At 42.2% G+C, this 23,253-nt stretch overlaps 1 protein-coding gene across 9 annotated transcripts in view; it reads left to right on the plus strand.

Annotated features, from left to right (window-relative positions):
• Positions 1–23,253, plus strand: part of GRK3 (G protein-coupled receptor kinase 3) — a 132,004-nt gene that overhangs the window by 77,665 nt on the left and 31,086 nt on the right. For all 9 annotated transcript variants that reach the window (XR_012019399.1, XR_012019398.1, XM_072803008.1 and 6 more), the window contains 7 exons: positions 435–486; positions 2,217–2,308; positions 6,901–7,000; positions 14,881–14,959; positions 16,645–16,775; positions 18,888–18,982; positions 23,026–23,133. Coding sequence is in view for 7 of the 9 variants with exons in the window: in XM_072803008.1 (XP_072659109.1) it covers positions 435–486; positions 2,217–2,308; positions 6,901–7,000; positions 14,881–14,959; positions 16,645–16,775; positions 18,888–18,982; positions 23,026–23,133 (657 nt within the window). In the remaining 2 variants the exon portion in view is untranslated. The remainder of the gene's footprint in view (positions 1–434; positions 487–2,216; positions 2,309–6,900; positions 7,001–14,880; positions 14,960–16,644; positions 16,776–18,887; positions 18,983–23,025; positions 23,134–23,253) is intronic.

Consider the following 23,253-nt stretch of genomic DNA (forward strand, 5'->3'; position numbering starts at 1 on the left):
CTAAGTACAAAATATATGCCAGGTTTCACAACTTAATATAAAAAGAAGAATATAGAAGGTCTCATTGCTAACTTTGTGCCGATCACATGTTGAAATAGTAATTTTTTGCTATATTGGGGTTAAATAAAATACATTATTAAAATGAAAATACATATGTGGCTCAGGTTAGGCCTTCTCTTGAATGGTCCTGATTCAGAGACAGATGTGACCATAGCAATAATCACAATTTAAGGGAAATATGATGTCTTTCACCTGATTCCTAAAATAAAGCCATAAAGACCAGTGAAAGCTTTGTGAAAAAATATTCAAGGGAATGTATCTCTGGTTGAGAAGCAACACAAGTGATCCTGTACCCAATTGTCCTTTAACATTGCTCTTTAAATTTGATTAATGTAATATGCAACTTTTTAGTGACCATTTATATTCTTTTTTAGTGACAAGTTCACTCGATTTTGTCAGTGGAAAAACGTAGAATTAAATATCCATGTGAGTATCCTCTTATTCTTTCCTTTTTTTTAAATAAAAACTTCCTCTGGCTTAACTTCGTGAGAAAATACTTTGCCCTGGAGCACACTCCCACGGGTAATACGCTGTCTAAACAGATGTTGCTCTTATAGCTCTGTGTATGAAGAATTCATCCTCCCGTACCCAGCCTCGTAAACAATTCGAGTTTTAATTCTCTTTTCTCAGATTCATATAAGAATGTGTTTATTTATTTAAGAAAGGGTATTTTAAGCAGCGATTGACCCTTCCACAGAAATAGTAGTCAAAATACAAGGTCCCTACATAATGTACTTCCCACATGCCCTTGTCTTTTGCCATCCCGGGAAAGTCTCTTCTTGTTTGTATTATTAGATATAATCTTGTAATAAAAATGATGACATCTTTTATTAGAGCAAGAGTTCATCTCCTCTTTGATTAGTTTTGAGAATGAGGAAAGCAGTCGTCAAAGACAGGCTCCTTTCTAACACGCACTTCCTGTGAATGTCTCATCTGCTTGCGGCTTTCAACGTCAGAAATTCCCGGGACATCCCCATCTTGGTTTTTGGAGCCCTCATTCCTTGTTGCAGCCTTTTACCTTCTTCTTCATGTTCTCCCTTCACATAGGTTTGCTAGTGCGAAAAAGAAATTATCAATTGGATTTTTTTTTTAGGGTTTTTTTGTGTGCGTTTTTTCCTTGCCAGTACCATGGGAGAAGCAGTTTGTGAGTGTGTGTGTGTGTGTGTGTGTGTCTGTGTGTGTTTAAATTTTAACTTCTTTCTTTCACATTTCCTGGCAGGATTTTAGAAACAAGAGGACAGTAACTCATTTTTTCAAAAAATCCTTTCTATCTGCTATAGATCTTTCTGATGCATGGTGTGCTTTCATCCTGCTGTTCCCGAGAATCAGATATGAAGCCTGTGTGGCCAGTAACCTGGCTGCAAACATGGTGTTTTAAGGGTTGTTTGGGGGGAACTCTTCAGGAATCTGACCCTTCACTTGCCGGGGTACATAAACCAGCAGGCGTCGGCTCTTGTCCGACGGCCCCTTCACTGTGAACATCGGGCTCACTTCTGCCTTCGTGCTGTCTAAGACTATTAAAACTACTTTAATAGTAGTGGGGGGCATTGGTGAGATGTTGACACAAGAGAGGGCTTATGAATGAAGCTTCTTTATGTACTTTCCTCATATTTAGCATCTTGTTTCATGCTCACATGCCCAACATGAGTCCTTGCTGTTCCCTGATGTTATTGATAAAAAATTCACATGGCCAGCATCTGTTGGGTTTTTCTGGTCATATGGCCCACTCTTAAGAAAACCTAGATGCTCTTGATGTAGACTTCCTCTTCTACCATGACAATTCCCGGAATTGTGGAGCTGTTCCCAAAATTCTGGCTTCGGAGTAGCTAAGGATGCTTTTCATTTTGACTAGAAATTTCACACTCCCTTGCCTTCAAGGTATACATCTTATATCCTAACATTTAGGATATTTGAAAAAACAATCTAACTCGACTCCCACACTGTTGTCTTCCCATTTGCCTGCCTTTTGTGCATTTTGGCGGTAGAGCAGAAGGAGGCTCTAGAAAGTCTTTCTACCTTTCACATCCCATCTCTTAGAGCAGTCACAGGGCAGATCCCTCTATCAGATGGCTGTTTTAACAACTATGTTTTACGTGCAAACAACAACATAATTTTAACACAACGCTGTGTATCCCTTTCGTGTTTTGAATTCACAGTTGACCATGAATGATTTCAGCGTACATAGGATCATTGGACGAGGAGGATTTGGTGAAGTATACGGTTGCAGGAAAGCAGACACTGGAAAAATGTAAGTGCTATGGGTTTTATGCTTGCATCAACAGAAAATGCCTACATAGATTTATGGAAACCCATCATTTCACTTGTCAGAAAGAAATAGGCTGTATGTTGTTAAGCATTATCAATGAGAACAATCAGCTGGAACTTCCACCTCTTAGGGTTAAAAGGAAAGTTAGCCGTAACTGTGTCATGAACCCCTGTGGTTCAGGCTGTGGGTAAAGGAGCCTGGGATCTGGAGGTGACCAAGAAGGAGCATTATGTATAGCCTCCTGGTCTGATCTTGCTGCAAAGAATTCTCTGCTTTGCACAGGAGAGACATTATCTCCTAAACAGTGGCCCACTTGTGATTCAGCGTATGAACCTTGGGGTGGCATAGCATTCCAGGAGATGTCAATTCCACAGATGGGTAGCTCAAGCACTGGGTGAGAAGTATTCCCTGCTACAAGGATCATGATTGTGGGCCTCCATCACCATCTTAGTTGTTTATCTTACAGGAGGAGGTTGGTATGAGGCAATTATGTGCACATAAGCCAGGCACGAGGTTCTTGCAGAAGGTGAATGGTGGAGTTGTTAAGTAGTGCAAGGGGAAAAAATTTTGTTTTTAAATATAGAAGCAGTTTGTTGAAGTGAACATATATCTAGAATCAAAAGAGAATGGGAAAATATAGTTTGATAGACCCAGAGCTACAAGTGGGATCAAGTGACAGGCATGTTAAAACCATGGGAAAGTAGAGTAGTCTGTGCAGCTTGGTTGATAACCTCACTGAGCCAGTGTAAGGGGTAAATGAGGTCACCGAGTTCAGTGCCCACCTCCCCCTGCCACCCCTGAGCATTGTGTAGCATTGTCACTCAGCCTCCAGTCAGGTCCTCCTTGTGATTGGGCACCAACAGCTCTGCGAAGTTGCCCTCTTAGTCTTCAGACAGGTCCAATAACGGACATGATTTTTATCTTGTGGGGACTGAAATTTACATTCCCTGACTTATGCCCACTGGTCTTCTTCCTGTTGTGGGGCCCTGTGCGGGGTGAACCCAGGGTCTGGCACTGGGGCGTCTGTAGTTTGCTGCCGTGCTGAGACCAGATGGCCTGGTGATCCAGAGTGCAGGTCTGGGTGTCCCTCAGCCAGGACAGATCCGGCTTGCATGAAATTTGTGCCTCCCCTTCCTCATTTGTAGGATTGGGAAAATACTTACTTGTTGTTAGACTTGAATGAGATAATACATCATAAAGCCTGCAGACCACTACCTCCTCCATAGTCAGTATTAATGAACAGTCCTCTGCCAATGGGCCTTTAATCCCCCTTCTGTAGTACCATGGTGGGCTCTGGCCCTAAGTGATGTGCTTGTCGCCTATTCCATCTCACTGACTGTTCATTTTCCTTCCTCACTACTGCTTGTCTAGGTATTTAGGAGATCTGCTGATCTGCTAATCTGCCACACAATGTAGAAAGTCATACTATAACCGTGTTTCTTCATTACATGTGTTATTTCACAGGATCCTCAGGGTTTGGAAAACTGTCTTCCACTTTCTAGATTAAGGGTAGACACTTACCAGGAATCCCACAGCTAGACAGTGGCCAGATTCCTGTGAATCCAGGAGTGTGTCCTTCCAGTCCCCAGGCTGCCAGTTACATTGTCTTGGCTCCGCAACTGCCATCTACCTCAGAAGCCAGTGGAAGCAAACTTGCTCAACCCAGCAGCTCAAGGCCCATGTATGGCAGCTTCTGTGGTCTGCAATTTAAACTATTTACTAGACACCATCATGGAAGGGGGTAGTGATAGAAGTGATATGAAACATCTTGAAAATTCATCACAAAAATTAAGTATTTAAAATTTTTTATTTATTGATTTTACAGAGAGTGTATGCGCATAAGCAGGGGGATCAGCAGAGGGAGATGGAGAAGCAGACTCCCTAATGAGCAGGGAGCCTGATGTGGAGCTCAATCTCAGGACGTAGAATCGTGACCTGAGCCAAAGGCAGACGCTTAACCGACTGAGCCACCTAGGTGCCCCCAAAATTAAATATTTAACGAACATGCCACTTCACATGTTCTCAATATCCAGTCCCATAATTAGGCAAATTAATATCTCCATCAGTGGATTTGTTATAGAGAACTCTTGGAAGAGTAGATAAAATGAGCAACTTTGAGCATCCATCTCTGTTTTGTTATAAGTCATGACATTGTAAGTTATGATCAGTTAGAAACAAATGGATTTTCTGGGTCCTATCCCAGCCAGACAGTTGTCTGGGTCTTATAAAGTGGACCGTCAGTGGGGATTTATAGTCATGTACCAGATTTCTAAAGCCCTTGAAACCCTTGTAAAAATTTCCTTTCTGCTTTCTGTTGAAAAATCGTCCTGCTTTCTTCAACCTGTGGTAATAGAGCATGCCAAATAATATGTCTGTATTTTCTTAGTTGGAGCTTGTGCCAAGTTTTCAAAAAGCTTAAGTTGTCAGCTGTTTCTTCTCCACTAACTTTCATATAAAAATCTTATTTTTTTTTTTATTATTTGAAATATTATAACTTAAATATCATGATTAAAAACAAATCAGGGGAGCCTGGCTGGCCCGGTTGGTAAAGCATATGACTCTTGATCTCTGGGTCTTGAGTTCGAGCCTCATGTTGGGTGTGGAAATTACTTAAAAAAAAAAATAAAAACCAAATCTATTGGGGCACCTCGGTGGCTCAGTGGTTGAGTGTCTGCCTTTGGCTCAGGTTGTCCTGTGGTCCTGGGATCGAGTCCTGCATCGGGCTCCCCACAGGGAGCCTGCTTCTCCCTCTGCCTGTGTCTCTGCCTCTCCCTCTGTACCTCTCATGAATAAATCTTTAAAAACAACAACAGGGGATCCCTGGGTGGCGCAGCGGTTTAGCGCCTGCCTTTGGCCCAGGGCACGATCCTGGAGACCCGGGATCGAATCCCACGTCGGGCTCCCGGTGCATGGAGCCTGCTTCTCCCTCTGCCTGTGTCTCTGCCTCTCTCTCTCTCTCTCTCTGTGACTATCATAAATAAATTAAAAAAAAATAAAAAATAAAAACAACAACAAACACCCCCCCCCCCCAAATCCATAAGGTAGCATTTTAGGATGTGCCTTTTTGAGTATGTACCTTCCCTTTTCATTTTGTTGCTTGTCAGTGTTTTAGAGTCTTACACTGTGCACTCTTATAAAATCTTGACCAGAACTGCTGGGACACCTGGGTGGCTCACTCAGTGGTTGAGCGTCTGCCTTTGGCTCAGGTCGTGATCCCAGGGTCCTGGGATCAAGTTCCATATCAGACTCCCCACGGGTAGCCTGCTTTTCCCTCTGCCTGTGTCTCTGCCTCTATCTCTGTGTGTCTCATGGGTAACTAGATTAAAAAAAAAAATCTCAACCACTGCTAAAATCACAGTTCCTAAATGTTAAATATTATACACATATCCCTTCGCCCCTGCAATATACACATAGTGGCCCTGGGCAGCAATGATACACACAAAATTTATTTCACCGAATTTATTTATATCCCTCTACTTTATGCTCTTACTGGACTGGAACTTCTATTAATGTAATGATAGAAATATCTTAATTATTGCTGGATTTTTTTTAAAAAGAACCTTTTTTTTATTTTAGAATAGTTTTAGGCTTAGAAAAGAGCTAAAAGATAGCATAGGGAGTTCCCATGACCTACACCCAGTATCCCTGTCTTCCATTGGTCACAACAAGTGAACTAATACCAGTATGTTATCATTTTTTTATATATATATTTTTTTAATTTTTTAATTTATTTATGATAGTCACACAGAGAAAGAGAGGCAGAGACATAGGCAGAGGGAGAAGCAGGCTCCATGCACCGGGAGCCCGACGTGGGATTCGATCCCGGGTCTCCAGGATCGCGCCCTGGGCCAAAGGCAGGCGCCAAACCGCTGTGCCACCCAGGGATCCCCCAGTATGTTATCATTAACTGAAATCTCCACTTTATTCAGATTTCCTTCGTTTTTACCCAGTGGCTTTTTCTTTTCCTGGATCTCATGTTACATTTAAGTCATCACATCTCCTGGGGCTCCTTTAGGCTGTGACAGTTGCGCAGACTTCCTTGTTTTTGATGGCCTGGACAGATTGGAGGAGTATTGGTCAGGGATTCTGTAGAATGTCTTCCAATTTAGGCATGTTTTTGTCATGGTTACACTGGAGCTGTGGGCTTTTGGAAGCAGGACCCCAGAGGAAAACACCATTGTCATCACATCAAATCGGGGTGCCCATCCTGTCATTAACATGACTCATCATTGTTGATGCGGACTTTGACCGCTTGCTTGAGGTCGTATTTGTCAGGCTCCTCCGCTGTAATGTCCTGGTCCCTCTCCTCCATACGGTTCTCTTAGAAAGAAACTTTTACTCTGTGCAGCCCTTATGTACTAATGGGAAGATATGCTCTACCTCCTGGAGGGGGCATTTAATTTTTTTCTTAATACATACATACAAATTTTTTTTTCCATGACACTCAGGTACCATTTTGCTTCTCTTAGACACTTCCCAAATCTTTAGAAACCTTCCCCCGTATGATGTGTACCATTTAAAGCAGCAAAGATATATTTTCAGTATACTTTTTTCAGTAACATTTATGTTTCCAGGTATGCAATGAAATGCTTGGATAAGAAGAGGATCAAGATGAAACAAGGAGAAACATTAGCCTTAAATGAGAGGATTATGTTATCTCTTGTGAGTACAGGGGTAAGTATTCCTTTTCGAGTGCTGCTTGTTTTTGTATTCATTGGTTGGTTGGTTTTAGGTATCAGGACAATTTATTTAAAATACAGGCATTCTTTTCCAGCAAATTATGCAGCTAGCCAATTCTTGGGTGCATTAGAATTTATAGCAGGGAAGAGCAGCACTAAGTTAATATAAATAGTGTGTAATTCTCATATTATCTCTGTTTAATTTGGGAGTTAGAGAAGTGTTAGCGACCATCATCATGCACACCCACAGCTTCTCCCTTTAGTGGCTGTTTATGGCTTCCTTCTTTGCGGAATATGGTTCCAGGGAGGGCAGGAAGTAATCATGGCATCAACAATGAAATCACTTGAGTCTAGTTAAGAACTGATTGCGTGATGGAGGACCAGCCCAGAGAAGGAGGAGTACAAGGAGGAAAGCAGCTCTCATCCTCTGTAAACAAATAGAGAAACATCTCAGCTTACTCAAACCTGATTTGCATTTGAATCTGTCCCCAGTCACTAAAGTTATCTGTCTGGCTGCTTTTTACCTGTTGTGGACTTTGCTCATTTCCATTTCCAAGAGGATGTTTCCACCTGTTGGACATTGTGTTTGTCTGTCAAGCTAGGATTTTTAGCTTAGCATGTGCCAAAAACTTTTTTTTTTTTTTTTGCCAAAAACTTTTACCCAGTGTCTTTTTGTGAAACAGTGTCCCGTTTCTGGCTTCTTTTGCAGTGAATGGTATGACCCACAAGCAAAGCCTTCTTTTATTTATTTGAGCAGATGTGTATAAAGACACCCAGAAAAACTCAGTGTCCAACCTGGGCATGCCCACGTGCACCAGTGGGCCTGTCATCCAGCATCCAGAGGAGCTCAGGGATTCAGGGTCTCATTCAGGAAATGACGATGGAGTGGCCAAACTCATGCTGAGTACCTCATATGGGAATTTAAGGTTAAATACTGAGCCAAAAGGGTTTATGTGCAGTGAGATATACAGGGGAGGGCATGACCTCCAAATATCCTAGCTGGGTTCTAAATAGGGTCATCCCTACCCAGAGGATTAAGGAATCAGATTTTAATGGTGAATCAAAGGATCCCTTTCAACTAGTAAGCAAGGAACCTGAGACCCAGAGAGATTTCTTTGCCCAGAGTCTGTGGACTCCCTGGCTAGTGTTCATTTTTTTTCTTTCTTTTTTTTTTTTTTAAGATTTCAATTTATTTATTAAAGAGAGTTACATACGTGCAAGTGAGCACAGGGTTGGGTGGGGGAGGGGGCAGAGGAAGAAAGAATCTCAAGCGACTTCCTGCTGAGCGTGGAACCCACACAGGGCTTGATCCCAGGTCCCTGAGATCACAAGCCCAACCAACTGAGCCACCGAGGCATCCCCTATTGTTCCTTTCCTATTGTCACCTGTTTGGCCCCATATTTTTTGTTTATACCTACATTTATCATATTGCAGTTTATATTATTCTAACATCAGTTTTAAGCAGTTTTGGAAAGGTTATTTGCTACTGAAGTATAAGATTATCATAATTTAGCTCAACCGTAAAATAAGTGAAAATGCCATAGCTATAAATAATTTCTAACTATGTGCCTCTGTCTCCCAACATATGGATATTAAGCATTTGAAATAAGAGTTTATCCTGTGTGCATGACCACATTTTCAACTAATTGGAATGGAGACTAAGCAGCTTGCACACTATATTGAAATCAGTATGAATGGCATCGGTTTCTAGTTTCTATCAGAAATGTCATTGTCTTATATTTCAAACATGGATGTATACTTACTCCAGATTTTAAGTGGTAATTAAAATATTAATCTTTAATGAGTTATCTCCAACACCTTGGGTATTTTTTCTCAAGAAAGCTTATGGAAAAAGAAATCTTTGGTGTTGGAAAATTATGTATGCAATGATCATGTAGCATTTTTATATTTATTTTTTTTAGATGAAGGGGAATAGAGGTAAGCAATAGCAGTATGTATGGTTCCTCACCAGTCTTACCCTCTAAAGGAATAAATAAAAAACCAGTCTACTATTTTGAGCTAACTTTAAAGAATTGCTTATATTTTTTTATTCAAGTATCAAACTTGGCTTTTTTGTTTTTGGGGAATTTGGGGGGCCTTTTTTGTTTTGTTTCGTGTTTACTTACCAATATATAATTTAACCAGGGGGCAGCTGGCTGGCTCAGCCAGAGAGCATGCAACTCTTGATCTCCTGTTTTAAGTTCGAGCCCCATGTTGGGTGTAGAGATTACTTAAAAATAAAGGCTTTAAAAAAATGATACATAATTTAGCCAAAAGACTTGTAATAAAGCTATTTGGACTGATTGACTTCCTTCCTTACTTTCTTCCTTACCTCCTTCTTTCCTTTTTGCTAACCAAAGGCTACTTTTTATGAACTTTTTTAATGAACTTTTGTTTTAAATGGCCTCAGTAGGTTAAACTTCAGATCAGCCTGTATCAGCGTGGTTTCCCAGGTGCTGGCAGGAAACTGAACTGAAGTCACTCATTACAGTTTTCTTTTTACTGGAAGTTTTTTGTTTTTCCTTCCAATCTCAAATTGAGTGTTCCTTCCCCTGATCTTTCAAAGAGACAGTGGGAAGTACTGTTACTGGTATGCTTCTCTAATTCTAGAATAGTAAAAAGGGAAATCTTCAGGTCTAAGCACCATGATAAGTATGTGCCTAGCTGGGAAAAAGCAATTAGCACCTTCATTAAACAGTCTTGTCATGTCCTCGAAAGTGTTACTCCTTCATTCCTTGAACCATAGAGGAGTGCCTAGATTGTGCCAGGCATTTTGCTGCAGGGTGGGGCTCCCAAAACTTGACTGTGGTCTTTGCTCTGCATGGAATGAGAGAAGGTAATCTTGTTCTTCTGATCTCAGGAATGTATAGATAATGAGGGCGTGCGGCAGGAGCCATGGGACAGGTACCCAGTGCTCAGGAGGCACTTAACAGAGTGGAAGTGACAGTGGATGATCCTCGGAAGTCACAGGAGGTGTCAGCACGTGTCTGGGTCCTGAGCACTTTGGGAGGGTTTGAGGGCTACAGGGAAGGTTCAACAGAGCTGGAGTCTGATGTGGTATGTGACTAGCACAAGATGAAGCTGGAGAGGGATAAAGACCAGGAGAGCCTGGACTAGAATGTAAAGAACTTTCTAGGCCAGTCCTAGGGATTTTTTAAAAATCTCACAGCAGTTGGAGACATAGCGTTTGAGGCAGGAAAATAATATAAGCCTTCCTCTGAATGCAGGGTGGAGAATTTTCTTAAATACTCTATGGTGTATTTTATCACAGTTTCACAGAGTTGCTACAGAACATGGGCTACCTTGCTCACTACCTGTAGGAAATCCTCACTGAGGGTCTTACCTCCAAAAGATCCACTAGTTCTTATTGATCTTAATTTGTTCTTTTTTTTTCCTAAGATTTTATCTTTAAAAAAAATAGAAAGAACAAGAAAAAGAACAAAGAAAAAGAGAGAAAGAACAAGCAGGGGGCAGGAGCAGAGGGAGCAGCAGACTCCCCACTGAGCAGGGAGCCTGAGGTGGGGCTTGGCCCCAGGACTCCCAGGATAATGACCTGAGCAGAAGGTGGATGCTTAACCGACTGAGCCACCGGGACACCCCAATTACCTTTAATTTGTAATCAAGACAAAACATCTTAACCATGGTTATGTTTGGAACTCTAATCTGCACCATCATTAATTGCTGCCTGTTTTGTCGTATTGGCCCGTATTTGGTTCTTTATATCTTGAGCTTCATGGGAGCCCTGATGTGGTATCTGCCCAGTATCTGAGAGGTGAGAGACTGCAGTCAACATGGAGATAACTGAGTCATACCCCTTTAGCTGAACTTTCCCTTTACATTGCTATAGAAACCTTGCCTTTGTAAGCAGCATACAGTAGAACCCTGGACAAGGTCAGGAGACTTGGGGTTGAGATCTTGCCTGGCTACCACATGTCTTTGTGACCTCAGGCAAGTCATTTTCCCTTTTTAGGGCTTTAGTTTCCTTGTCTTAAAAATAAACAGGTTGGATCAGGTGATTTTTTTTTTTTTTCTTAAAGGGCCCTTCTATTCAGCCTGTGAGTCTAAATTGACAATTCCTTAATTGAACCTTTTTCACCTTTTGCTACTTCCTCAGGGCTACTATTGGAAGGATCATATCCCATCATGTTCAGAAATACCCCTTGGCAGAGTCCACTGTCTCCTTGGTTCAGAAATACCCCTTGGCAGAGTCCACTTGTCTCCTTGTCTCCTTGAGTGCAGTGGCCATCTCAAGCTGGGAAAGACTCTGGCCTTACTAAGGTCTGGTTCCATCAGCCTCTCTGTGCTGCAGCCCAGTTGCTCTTCAAATCAGGAACCAGAGTGTGTGTGGGGACCTGCATTAAGAAAGGAGCAGAGGATCCCCGGGTGGCTCAGTGATTTAGCGCCTGCCTTTGGCCCAGGGCGTGATCCTGGAGACCCAGGATCTAGTCCCACATCTGGCTCCCTGCATGGAGTCGGCTTCTCCCTCTGCCTGTGTCCCTGCCTCTCTCTCTCTGTATCTGTGTCTCTCATGAATAAATAAGTAAAATCTTAAAAAACAAACAAACAAACAAAAAAAACAAAACAGAATGAGCCATCTTCAGCAGGCTATTAGAAAGGTGGTTCACTAAGTGGTTCCAAGAGGGACTGTACCCCTCCCCCCACACCACCCTCTAGGAAGGCCACATGGTGTTTAACAGAAAATGGAAAGCACTTTTATCTTGCCTATTTAAAGCAAAATCAGGCTTGAGATCAGTAATCACTAACACCATCTCAACAGTGTTTTAAGGCAAAATGTGTAATCACAAAATGAAATCTGTAATTGATTCTGGAATACTTTCCTCTGGAAGATATATGGGAATTGAATTCAAGTTCTTGAATCTCTGTTATAGAAAGCGGTTAACTAAGATTTATCAGTCTGCCCTTAAAATAGTGGTTTGGACAATGCAAATTCAGTGTAAGGTTATTCTGTTGAAACTTGAATATTTTCTGTGAAATTTAATATTTTTTTTCTTTCTGTGGATATAGATTTTTTTTGCCAATTTTTATTTGAATCCTTTGAATGGCGAGTATACACTGTATATAGAGTCTGAACAGACCTAGTCATAGATGCGGCTTAGCACTCAGTTCAAGGGATGGAAGGTTACCCGTATTCTAGAAGTCTTGTGCCTCTTCTGGTCACCTATCCCTCGCCCAAGCTAACCACTGCCCAGATTTCTAACACCATAATTTAGCTTTGCCTATGTTTAGACTTTGTCTAAATGTACTCTTTTGCGTCTGGCCTCTGTCGCTCAGTGTTGCATGTGAGATCCACCTGTGTCTTTGCACACAGCAGCAGTACCTTCTGCAGCTACATAGCAGAGGTCAGAAAGCTATGTGTGGCCCACGGACCAGATCTGCTTTGTAGCCTTTATTTCTGCACATCCCATGGGTTAGGAATGATTTACATTCTTAAGGGATTGTATAAAAAATGGGGCAGAGACTGTATAGAGTCTGTAAAACTAGCAACAGTTACTGACTAGCCCCTTGGAAAAAAACTTGCTGACTCTGGCTGTCTAGTATTCCACTGCACAAATATACGACAATTAACATATCTATTCAGACATTTATTTGCGTTCTTTCCCAGTTCAGACTATCTTGAATAGTGCTGTGAGGAACATTCTCATGCAGTTCTCTTTGGTGCACAGAAGTCTAGGTTGCTGTGAGGTGTATACTGGGAAGTGCAAATGCTAGCTCATAGGGTTTGCAGATGGTGCTCAGCTTTGGCAGATAGCACTAGTACCATTTTATGCTCCCAGGAGCCATATATGGGATTTCCATTTCCACCCTATCTTTCCAACCACTTGGTATTGTCAGTCTTTTTAATTTTAGCCATTCTCATGGGTTTTAGTGATAACACATTTCCTTGGGGACCAGTGTAGGCCAGCATCTGAATTCCTCCTAGGCTTGTGAGCTGTTTGATAGTCTCTTATGTGAAGTGCCCATCTTTTAAATTAATTAATTATTATTACTACTACTACCATTTTTTTGCTATTGTTCTATTGGATTATTTGTCTTTTTCTTTATTGATTTATTAGAGTTCTTTATATATTCTAAATATGAGTCCTTTATGTGTTTACAGATTACAAGTATCTTCTGTGAATTGCCTTTTTACTCTCTTAATGGTATCTTCTGAAGAACTGAAGTTCTTAACTTTATTTTAGTCCAGTTTAGCAATATTTTTACTGTTAGTGCTTTTTTGTGGCCTAAGAAATCTTTACTTACCCTAATGTCATGAAGATATTCTCCTTGTTACCCTCTAGAAGCTTTATTGTTTTCTCTCTAGACCTTTCTCTACCTGGAGTTGACTTTCATGTATGGTATGAGGTAGGGGTTGAAGTTTACATACTCTTGTACAAATATCCAGTTGCTCCAATGCCGTTGATTGAAAAGGCCATCCTTTCCCCCCACCCTGTTGTGTCAATTTATCATAAATCAGTTGACCATTTATGCTTGAGTCTGTTTCAGGATCCTCAGGTTTGTTCTCTTGGTCAGTTTTTCTGTCCTTGGGCTTCTACCACACTGTCTGATTTACTGTTGCTTCATAATAAGTCTTTTATATATATAATAAGTCTTAATATCTGGTGATGTGACTTTTCCAGCTTTGTTTTCCTTCTAGAATGTCTCTACTTTTCTTAGTTATGTACATTTTCATAAAATACAATCAGCTCATCGTTGGAAGCTCATCGTTGGAATTAGCTCATCCATTTCCATTTTATTTTATTTTATTTTATTTTATTTTATTTTTTTAAAGAGATCTTATTTATTTATTCATGATAGACATAGAGAGAAACAGAGAGAGAGAGAGAGAGAGGCAAAGACAGAGACACAGGCAGAGGGAGAAGCAGGCTCTGTACCGGGATCCCCCTTTTCTATTTTAATTGCATGGAATCTCTAGATTACTTTGGGGAAAACTGTCATCTTTACAGTTGAATTATTCAATCCCTGACCCTGGTTTATTTTTTCACTTTGAGCTATTTGAGGGACCCCTGGGTGGCTCAGCGGTTTAGCACCTGCTTTCAGCCCAGGGCATGATCCTGGAGTCCTGGGATCGAGTCCCACGTTGGGCTCCCTGCATGGAGCCTCTCTCTCTGCCAATGTCTCTGCCTCTCTCTCTCTCTCTCTCTGTGTCTCTCATGAATAAATAAATTAAATCTTAAAAAAGAAAAAAGCTAGTTGAATTCCCTTTCTATGCTCATATTTCAAGACAATAATATAGATATTTCCTCCCATTGTGATATGGTGCTTCCCATGTCTGAATCGGAGATTGAAATGGATATTTGACTAGCCAGAATGATAGTGTAGACCAACACAAAGACTAGCAAGGCAGCAATATTTTTCTGTAGAAACTGGGTCTTTTGAAGAAGATGCAGATAAAAGGGTCATGAATGAATCTGAGAGAGAAGAGACCTTCGAATTAATCTGTTCCACTTAGGATTTTTTTTTAAAGATTTTATTTATTTATTTGAGGTGAGGGGACAGAGATAGTGACAGAGATAGTAAGAGAGAGCACCAGGGGGGAGGAGAGAGAGAAGCAGGTTCCCTGCTGAGCAGGAAGCCTGACATGGGGCTTGAACCCAGGACCCTGGGCAGGCCCTTAACTGACTGAGCCACCCAGGCACCCCTCACCTGCTCCACTTAGCAATGCTCTGTCTCTATGCATTTTGTCAAGTTATCATATATGTTTTGCTGGGACCATTAAGGTTACCATGGAGATGTTGGTGCTTAACACACAGGGCAGAAGTCTGGATGAGAAAATCTATGGATGGTATATAGTAGCAGATAGCACGCACTTCCTAGGACAGCTTTTTTCTTACAAACTCTTGTTTTTCTCTCTAGGACTGTCCTTTCATTGTCTGTATGACCTATGCCTTCCATACTCCAGATAAACTCTGCTTCATCTTGGATCTGATGAACGGTGAGTGACATGCAGAAAGCCCAGATGCAGGGAAAGACATGGCTGGGACATGACACCTCAGTGCATACTGTTCTAGGCACCCTGGCGGTTCAGGTTTTTCAGATAATTAATTGGGTTCCCTCTGAAGTTTAAGGAAACCTTCTTACTCTTCAAGTTTCCCTTAGAATTCATTTTAAAATGTTGACCACCGTTCCTGTCTAGCCCTCCTAGTCTCTCCCCAGGAAGTTGCATTTTTTGGAAAAGATTTTCATAAAATAGGCAGAGTGAAACTTCATTTTCTGGAATGTAGCTGGCCTAGATCTTTAATTAGCATGTTTCTTGACCCTCAACTTTTAGGAATGAAATGGCTTCTTAAGAACGTACACCAAAGATAGAAGTGTATTAAGAAACCAACTTTGAAGGATTGGCTGTGGCCAGCACAGCTTCTAGCCCAGTGTTCTGTACCCTTAGCCCAGACCAACCATCCACTGATCTTTTAAGCTATGAATAATCACCCGGCAAATGTTGAGAAGGTCCTAGGTAGAAAAATAGTTTTCTAATACTAGAGAGTGACACCATAGTCAAATGTTTTTAGTAACAAGAGCTTGAAATGAAATGCACACAGTACAGCAAATGAACTAACCTCTTTTGAAAGTTCATTTGAAGTTCTGTTATGTTTTGAGGGTTTAGTTTAAAATCAGATCTATTTAACAACATGGAGGAATTTTCCAGACGTAATAATGGTCAGAGAAGCCAGACACCACAGCATGTCTCCTGTGTGATTGCATGAACAGGCAAAGCTAATGTCTGGTGAGAGGTCAGAATGGAGTCCCCTTGGTCTGATGAGGGACAAGAGCTGAGGCATTGCCAGGAAAGGGCGCGGGGCAGCCTCTGGGATGCTGGGTATCTTTTACATCTTGATCTGCTAGTGGTTGTACAGAAATATGTGTGTGAAAGGGAAGATAGGTAAGCAAAAGCAGGGGCCATAACGTTGGCCACACATTAACTTCTGCAGACCAGTAGAGGCTATTCCTTTACAGTAAGAACATTCCCTTAAAAAAGAAAAAAAGAAAAAAAAAAAAAAGAAAATTCCCTTACCCTGTTGGTCTCGGTCTCTGTAACTTGAGCCCATATGATGATTGACTTTTTCCAACATATTATGAATTGTTTGCATCTTAGTATGCAAACATAAGGCAAAATGGAAAGAATTTTAAGGGGAATACCCAAATACCCACCTCCCTGGATTTCGCCAGTTAAAATTTTACTGTATCTGTTTTACCAAATATCTTTCAATATGATCGTTTTGTTTGTGTGCTTATTTCTTTATTGTCCACGGAGCCAGTTGCTAGAGCCATCTGCTAGATCATTACATACTTGGTCCAGTTTGTTAGACAGGACGTAAGTACTCAGAGCAGATAAGCTAGCCACCCCCCGCCCCCAGAGGTGCATCTGGAAGCTGGACTGCCAATCTGAGAGTGATGGTTGTGTTATATATTGTCCTGGCCATCCCTGAATGAAAGTCTTGTAATGTTTGAGTTCCCTCTATCCTTCTTAAAGTGTTTTGTCAAACTACAGAAGTCAGAGACAGATACACAGAAGCAGTTTGCCCTTTTTTCGACTATGTCTTAACTATTTAAGATGGCAATGATTTTCATTTCCTATGAATTGAAAGGCTTTAATATTAACCTCTACATCTCTCATTCCAGGGGGCGATTTGCACTATCACCTTTCACAGCATGGGGTGTTTTCAGAGAAGGAGATGCGGTTTTATGCCACTGAAATCATCCTGGGGCTGGAACACATGCACAATCGGTTTGTTGTTTACAGAGATCTGAAGGTAAGGCACTCTGCTTCCAGGACCTGCACAATAGGTATTGAGGTCCTGGCTCTCCGGATGGTTCCTTCTTGCCATTCCCCTCACCTCAGCTCCTGTGAAGGCCCATCTCTCCAGACTCTAAACTTTGATTCAGGCCCTCCTTTCCTTCTTCCTTGTCACTATCAGCTCAGCATGGGCTCCTCGGCCTAGTGCAGCATACACACTAACTCAAAAATTTTAATTAATTAATGAAAAGCAAGGTAGGAGTCTCTTGGCTGTTGCTGATTTTACAGTTAATTGTAATGCACTTAATGTTCACTAGGCAACTGGTTTAGCCATGGCTCTGTGTTAGAACCGGTGATGTACAAAGAGAAGAAGCAAAGAACATGTGTTTTCCGGGATAGAATGGCTGAGTCGCTCATCAGAGACAGGGTCGATCAGCCTGCAGAACTTCCCCTAAAGGCCACTCTGAGAGTTTCATGTTGTTTTAGGACTGTCTTCAAAATCACTAACAGATTTTTAGATCCCTGAAGAGCAGAGCCTCCTACTGCTGTGTCTGGACTTCTTCATTCTTGTTCTCTCTCTCTGGACTTGAAAAAAATGCATTGAGTCTATTCCAAGTTTCCCCCATTCCAGGCCATGATGCTCAGTCTTGGGTTCTACATTCATAAGGGAGCTAGGAGTTGGCTCAGCACCTCTGTGGTGACACTCACCACCAGAAGACAGGGAGAGAGATAAAAGGGACCTTGACAAATTATAGAAATGATCATGCAAATACATAAATGTGTTACAGATAGTAATAAGGAGAAAAATGATCAGAGAGAGAGTTTCCCAGCAGGGTAAAAACACTCTGGGAGGATGTGTTTGCCTTCTTTTTCAGATTCCTTCTTGAATGAATCCAGTGTAACTACTGAAATGCACAGATTATGCTCCTTTTTCTCAGGAGCTGCTGCTATGTTTTGATTAGCTGTCTTAGCTTTTTAAGGTTACCTTCCAAGAATCTAAAATATTATATTTTATTTTTGAGACTCTTACTTTGTCACAAAACACTTTGTAAAATTTAAAGCTTTCTGCAAGGTTACAGAATTATCTCCGTAGTTTTCATCTGAGCATGAAGAAGGAAAAAAAATGTATTTTCATTGAATTAGAATTAATTAGACACTGGTTGGCACATGATATTTTGTTTCCTCCTGTGAGTTTTGCAGAAGAATAAAATACATGCTGAAGGCCCATGAAGCGCTATTGTAATACATTTTAATTTAGATCTATAACCGGTCTCTAATTATCTTTATGCTGTATTTTTTTTTTGTTTTCTAAGCTATTTAGTAGGCAGTGGTATTATTTAATTTCTATTCAAACTGAATTCTAGTCACTCATGATTATTCATGCTTCAGTTTTATAATAGCATGCCATTTATTTTTATTTCAAGCAAAACAATTGTTGATTTCTAGCAGAAAAATATTAAGATGACTGTAATTCGATGTATATTAGGGAGAGGAGCTTCGTTTCCCTGATTATACCGACTAAATCTAATCTCAATAGATACATTTTAGTCAGAGTCATACTGGGTCATTTGGTCAGGTCCTGTGTACTGACTGATGTTCGGAAGCAGAGATGCTGTTCATTGGGATTGGTGCCCCACTGTGGAATGTTCTGATTTCTTTTTTTGTTGTTGTTCTGATTTCTTAGGTCTGTGTTGGTACCTTCTTGTGACTACTTTCTGCCATGTGCCTCATGGGCTCATTCCCTGAGGCCTTTGTGGTTCACAGAAGCCATGTGGACTCACTCCCTTTGTGGAGAGGCGCCCTGCTCTGGCTGGGCCTCAGTTCTCCGCAGGGTTAGGAGGGGGCGGGGAGGAAATATTTTTTAACTGATGAACTTTGGTCGTCCCCCTGCAAGCTCTCTCCCTGTGTCTCATTATCTCATGAGTAGACTCCTTTGTGTATGCATTGCCATTTTTCTGTGGGATTTAAACATGAAATGCGTTCCTGTCAGTATCATACTTGGATGTGACAGTGTGGAATTAGTGTTTGGATAAAATGATAAGATAGCACGTGCCTATAGTTGTAGAAATTCCCAAAGCCCTGTAACAATTTTGGGACTCCCGAAGATCATTCTTGTCTTTCTCCTCAGCCTGCAAATATCCTCTTGGATGAACATGGACACGTCAGGATATCCGATCTCGGTCTGGCCTGTGACTTTTCCAAAAAGAAGCCACATGCAAGCGTGTGAGTAGCACAGCAGCTCTGTTCACTGTTCCCTGTTGTTTCTCTACCATGATGCGTTGACTGGCGTAGACCCCAATCTGGTCACTTGTTCGCCCAGCTTTTTCTTGCCAAAGGTGATTATCAATATCAACCAGGCCCCATATCCCTGGTTTTGGGAGAGAAGATAAGCAGGATGTGCCTCCTTTGTCTTCAGGGAGCATGGATGGATGGACCCACAGCGTGACCACGGGGGCGGAGTGTCTGTGGTGGAGAGAGGGACCCCAGACCCAAGACCATGCCACCTGTGTGACCCTAGTCAGTCATTTTATCTGCTTGGCCCTCAGTCTTCTCCACTAGAAAGTAGAAGCAATAATAAATCCCTGCAAGGTGTCCTGAGGATAAAGGGAAGCCCATGTGCCCGGGAAGGTGCAGAGGCATCTGCATGTGACTCTTCTGGGAGGCCCAGAGGTCAGGCTTCCCTCTCTCTCTCTCTCTCCCCATCTGCTTTCTCCTTCATTTTCAGAATGGTTTTTTTTTCTCCCTGAAGGAAAATTAGGAACCTTTTTTTTTTTAATTAAAAACACAAATCATCTGTTTGCAGGCCACGTTAGACTTGAGCATTAATTACATCAGTCCTCCGACAGACCATATGGAGGGAGCCCCCCGGCCCCACAGCCCCCAGCCAGCACCTGACCCCTCTGCACGCTCCCCTCTAGGGATGGACACTGCCATCCCAGGCCTCTGCAGAAGCAGAAGGGAATGCACACCGGTTTTCGTTTATGATCCTTAGGCATCAGTTTATCTGGGTGGAAAACATGGACGTGTATGCAGTTCGTAGAAAAGCAGATGAATGTTGCTTTATTCCTTTTCTTTGTAAATGTATCATTCTCAGCACAGAAGTCCTTTAAAATTACATTTTATTGTCCATATTGAGCTAGCTTTCATCACTGTATAGAATGGGCTTGAAGAAACTCCCAAGGGTCTCACTTTACGCATCCATGCAGAAAATAAACCCTAGACCCTTCTTTCTGGTTGATGAAATAAGGTGGTTCTGCATTACAATACCTGATGAGGGGCTACATTAAATCAGAGTTGCCTTTTAAAGCCTCAATCAAATGTGAATGGTGAATAGCACTGAGTCTGTAAACAAGTTTCTCTCTTCCTGCAGAATCTGGGGTCCAGCGATAATAGCATTAGCATTTTGCCAGCACTTTACAATTATTAGGCCAGAACCTGTGGTTGCATAAGCTTCTCTCAGTAAGTTCATCAGGCAGTTTTAAGAGGGTTGTTTGAATTTTTAATGCAGTAGCTATTTGGTATGCTAATTTCTTCAGTTTAGTGTAGCCATAACTGAAGGGGAATCCAAGAGCCTCAGAAGAGTTAGTCTTGCAAAGGAATTAACTTTCAGTGTTGAGGTTATTTATTTCCTTACAGAGCTGCACCCACTTCTTACTGTAATTCACCTGTCAGCTCTGAGAGGCAGGCTGGGCTGTTCTCAGGATTCAAACAGTAGCTGTAGAAAGGGGTAGGATTGAGAAGGTTGGTTTCTATGTTTACGTGATGATAGTGAGGCCACTATTCTAACAGTGCATCTCCTGGCCCAAGAACAGAGGCTTTCGAGTCAGCACATCTGGGTTTGAATCCTCCTCCAAGCTCTATGCCTCCTTTCTTCCCTCTCTCTAAAGAGGAGATGACAGTGGCATTTATTTTATCCAACTGTTGGGAGGGTCAAGTCCACTGATGAATGCAACAAGCTTTTATGTAACATTGGCTGGGTGCCAAGTGCAGGCAGTACTGCGGGGACCCCCTAGGACTGGCCATGTAGGGAGTGACTGGTGTGTGGGTGGCAGTGGTGCCAGCAGCCACCGCGCTCACTGTGTCACCAGCTGAACATCCACCATCCCAGGCATGCAGGGCCAGCTGCTTTGAATATGCTCTTATCTTTACAGAAACACCAAGCATTGCAGGTAGAATAATCTACTTTATGGCATGGACACTGAAGGCCAGAGAAATCAAGTAACTTGAACAGGGTGACAGACCTGGCCCGTTATAGGACTAGAATTAAACTCCACCTCTGACTCCAGAGCTTGGGCTCCTTACACCTACATGGGTGAACTGCCTGACACTATGAAATGGTCCACTTCATACCCATTGAAGATGTTTGGCCAGAATTTCACCCTGGACTTGGTTTCTGAAGTCTTCTCAAAGCTACAGATGTGATCTATGGACTTCATTTAGCCAATCCATCTACAAGTAGTGCTGTGGTTGGGGTTCCCAGTTTGGGCTCCCACTTCATCCCTCTAGTGAGTCCATTTAGTGCCTCATGAATTACCATAAACTAGAAGTTAACTGTGCGGTAGCCCAGAGAAAGCAAAGAAAGACTTGGAGGATTGAACAGTTTACACAGTGCCTGATTAGAGTTTCAGCTTAATTTTATCTAAGAACACAAAGCTATGTCTCATGTCACAGTGCCTCAAAACCTCCCAAGTGTTCTTTCAGGATTCAGAGTAGTTCAGATGGTCAGTGAGAAATGTCAGGGAGCACCAATAGCTGCCATGCAGTCAGAATCAGAAAGCCACATGGTATGTGGTACGGTATTTGGCTCTGATTGTGTCCCATGTCAGCTTAGAGAGCTGGCCTGCATTAGCCTCCTGTGTTTATCCTTGCAGTACTTTCCATTCCAGAATTGGGTTTTGATTCTGAGAATCATAGGCTTTAAGGTCACCACAAAGGTCTTTCTGGGCAACACAGAAATTAACCCTTCGTAGAGACTGATTCAGATGCCCCTCATAGAAATCTCCAGTGCCCTCACAGCATGGCTGGATGGCCTTACGCTGTCAGACTTAGGATTCCAGACAGTGGAACTTATCCAGGTTGCTGGACCTTCCTTGATGGGGCAGCACCCATTTTCACTGCTTCAGAGCAGTTTTCCAAAGTTAGGACTCTTTAAACAGCACTGGGCCCAATGCTGAGCCTGGATCAGGAAAGATTAATGAGTGATCCAGAATCACTTTTCTGAACAGATTCTCAGTGCGCATAACCTAAGTGTGATTGTAATAAAATAAGACTAGAGACATAGATTTCTTCTGTGCCAGCACCATTCTAAATCCATTACAAATGTGTAATCCACATGGCAACCCTGCATGATACAGGTGTCCTCTTATCACCCACCTCGTCAAGGAAGATCAGTGAGGGTGGACACTTTGGCGAGTATAGCCTTTGTAGGAATTTTTTCGGGCTGTGTTTTTGAAAGCCCCCTATGAGCTGCCTCTCGCTCTTTACGTGAAATGGTGCACGCTCAGACCCTTAAGGAAGAGTGGGGAATGGAACAATGGGAGGGGGTTCAGAGATACAGAGTAGTGCAAATCAAGATCAAATGGTTGTCCTTCCAAATCTTGTTCTCAACTTCCTGAAAACCGACCTCATGTTTGCTTAGCAGTTATTTGACCTGTCGGCAGCCCTCAAAATTTGACATAGAATTTCTCAATCTTTTGTACCTATTGGCTTGCACCCTCATGTCTTACCCACTCCTTTGGGGTCTGTCTCTGCCATGCAGACTGTGTGAGTAGCCCCTACCCTTAGCATGTACCAGCTCAGGTCCTAGCACGGAGGGTGGTGCCACACAGGAGGGGTGTCCCCATCCCTTCAGGTCCATGGCACCACCTGTAGGTGCCTGCTTACCTTCCCCTCCCCAACCCCACCCTACCGCAACCCTTGCTAAGTCCTCATTAGCTCTGGAACAGGCAGGAGACCTCTTCATTAGCTGTCGTGCAAAAAGACTAACATGGTTCAGATTTCCCTTCTGAGACTGGAGCCTGAATTTTTTCATATTTATCTTGTACTATAATTTGTTTCTACTCATTCCTATACTAATTAAGACAGAAAAGGTTGTCTTCTCATTGGGTGTTCCATGAATCATGTTGTGTGGAATCCCCATTGTGCCCTCCCCCTTGTTTATAGTGGCTGCAATTCAACAAATGATGTCTGGACCTCTGGGCTGAGCTGTTAATGTGTTATACAGTAGGCATGCTCTGATAACCGCATGTACACTTTCTTCTCTCTAGTGGCACCCATGGGTACATGGCTCCCGAGGTGCTGCAGAAGGGGGCAGCGTATGACAGCAGTGCCGACTGGTTCTCCCTGGGTTGCATGCTTTTCAAGCTTCTGCGAGGGTGAGTGAAATGCATCCTTCCCGTACTGTCGCCACAGCATGTCCTCTGATCAGAGTCCAGGCTAGTTAGACGTTGTTAAGCCTTACCACCATGCTAATCTAGACAATGACCAGAGTTCTT

This window comes from Canis lupus, chromosome 27 (assembly GCF_048164855.1).
Source record: "Canis lupus baileyi chromosome 27, mCanLup2.hap1, whole genome shotgun sequence".
Classification (NCBI taxonomy): Eukaryota; Metazoa; Chordata; class Mammalia; order Carnivora; family Canidae; genus Canis; species Canis lupus.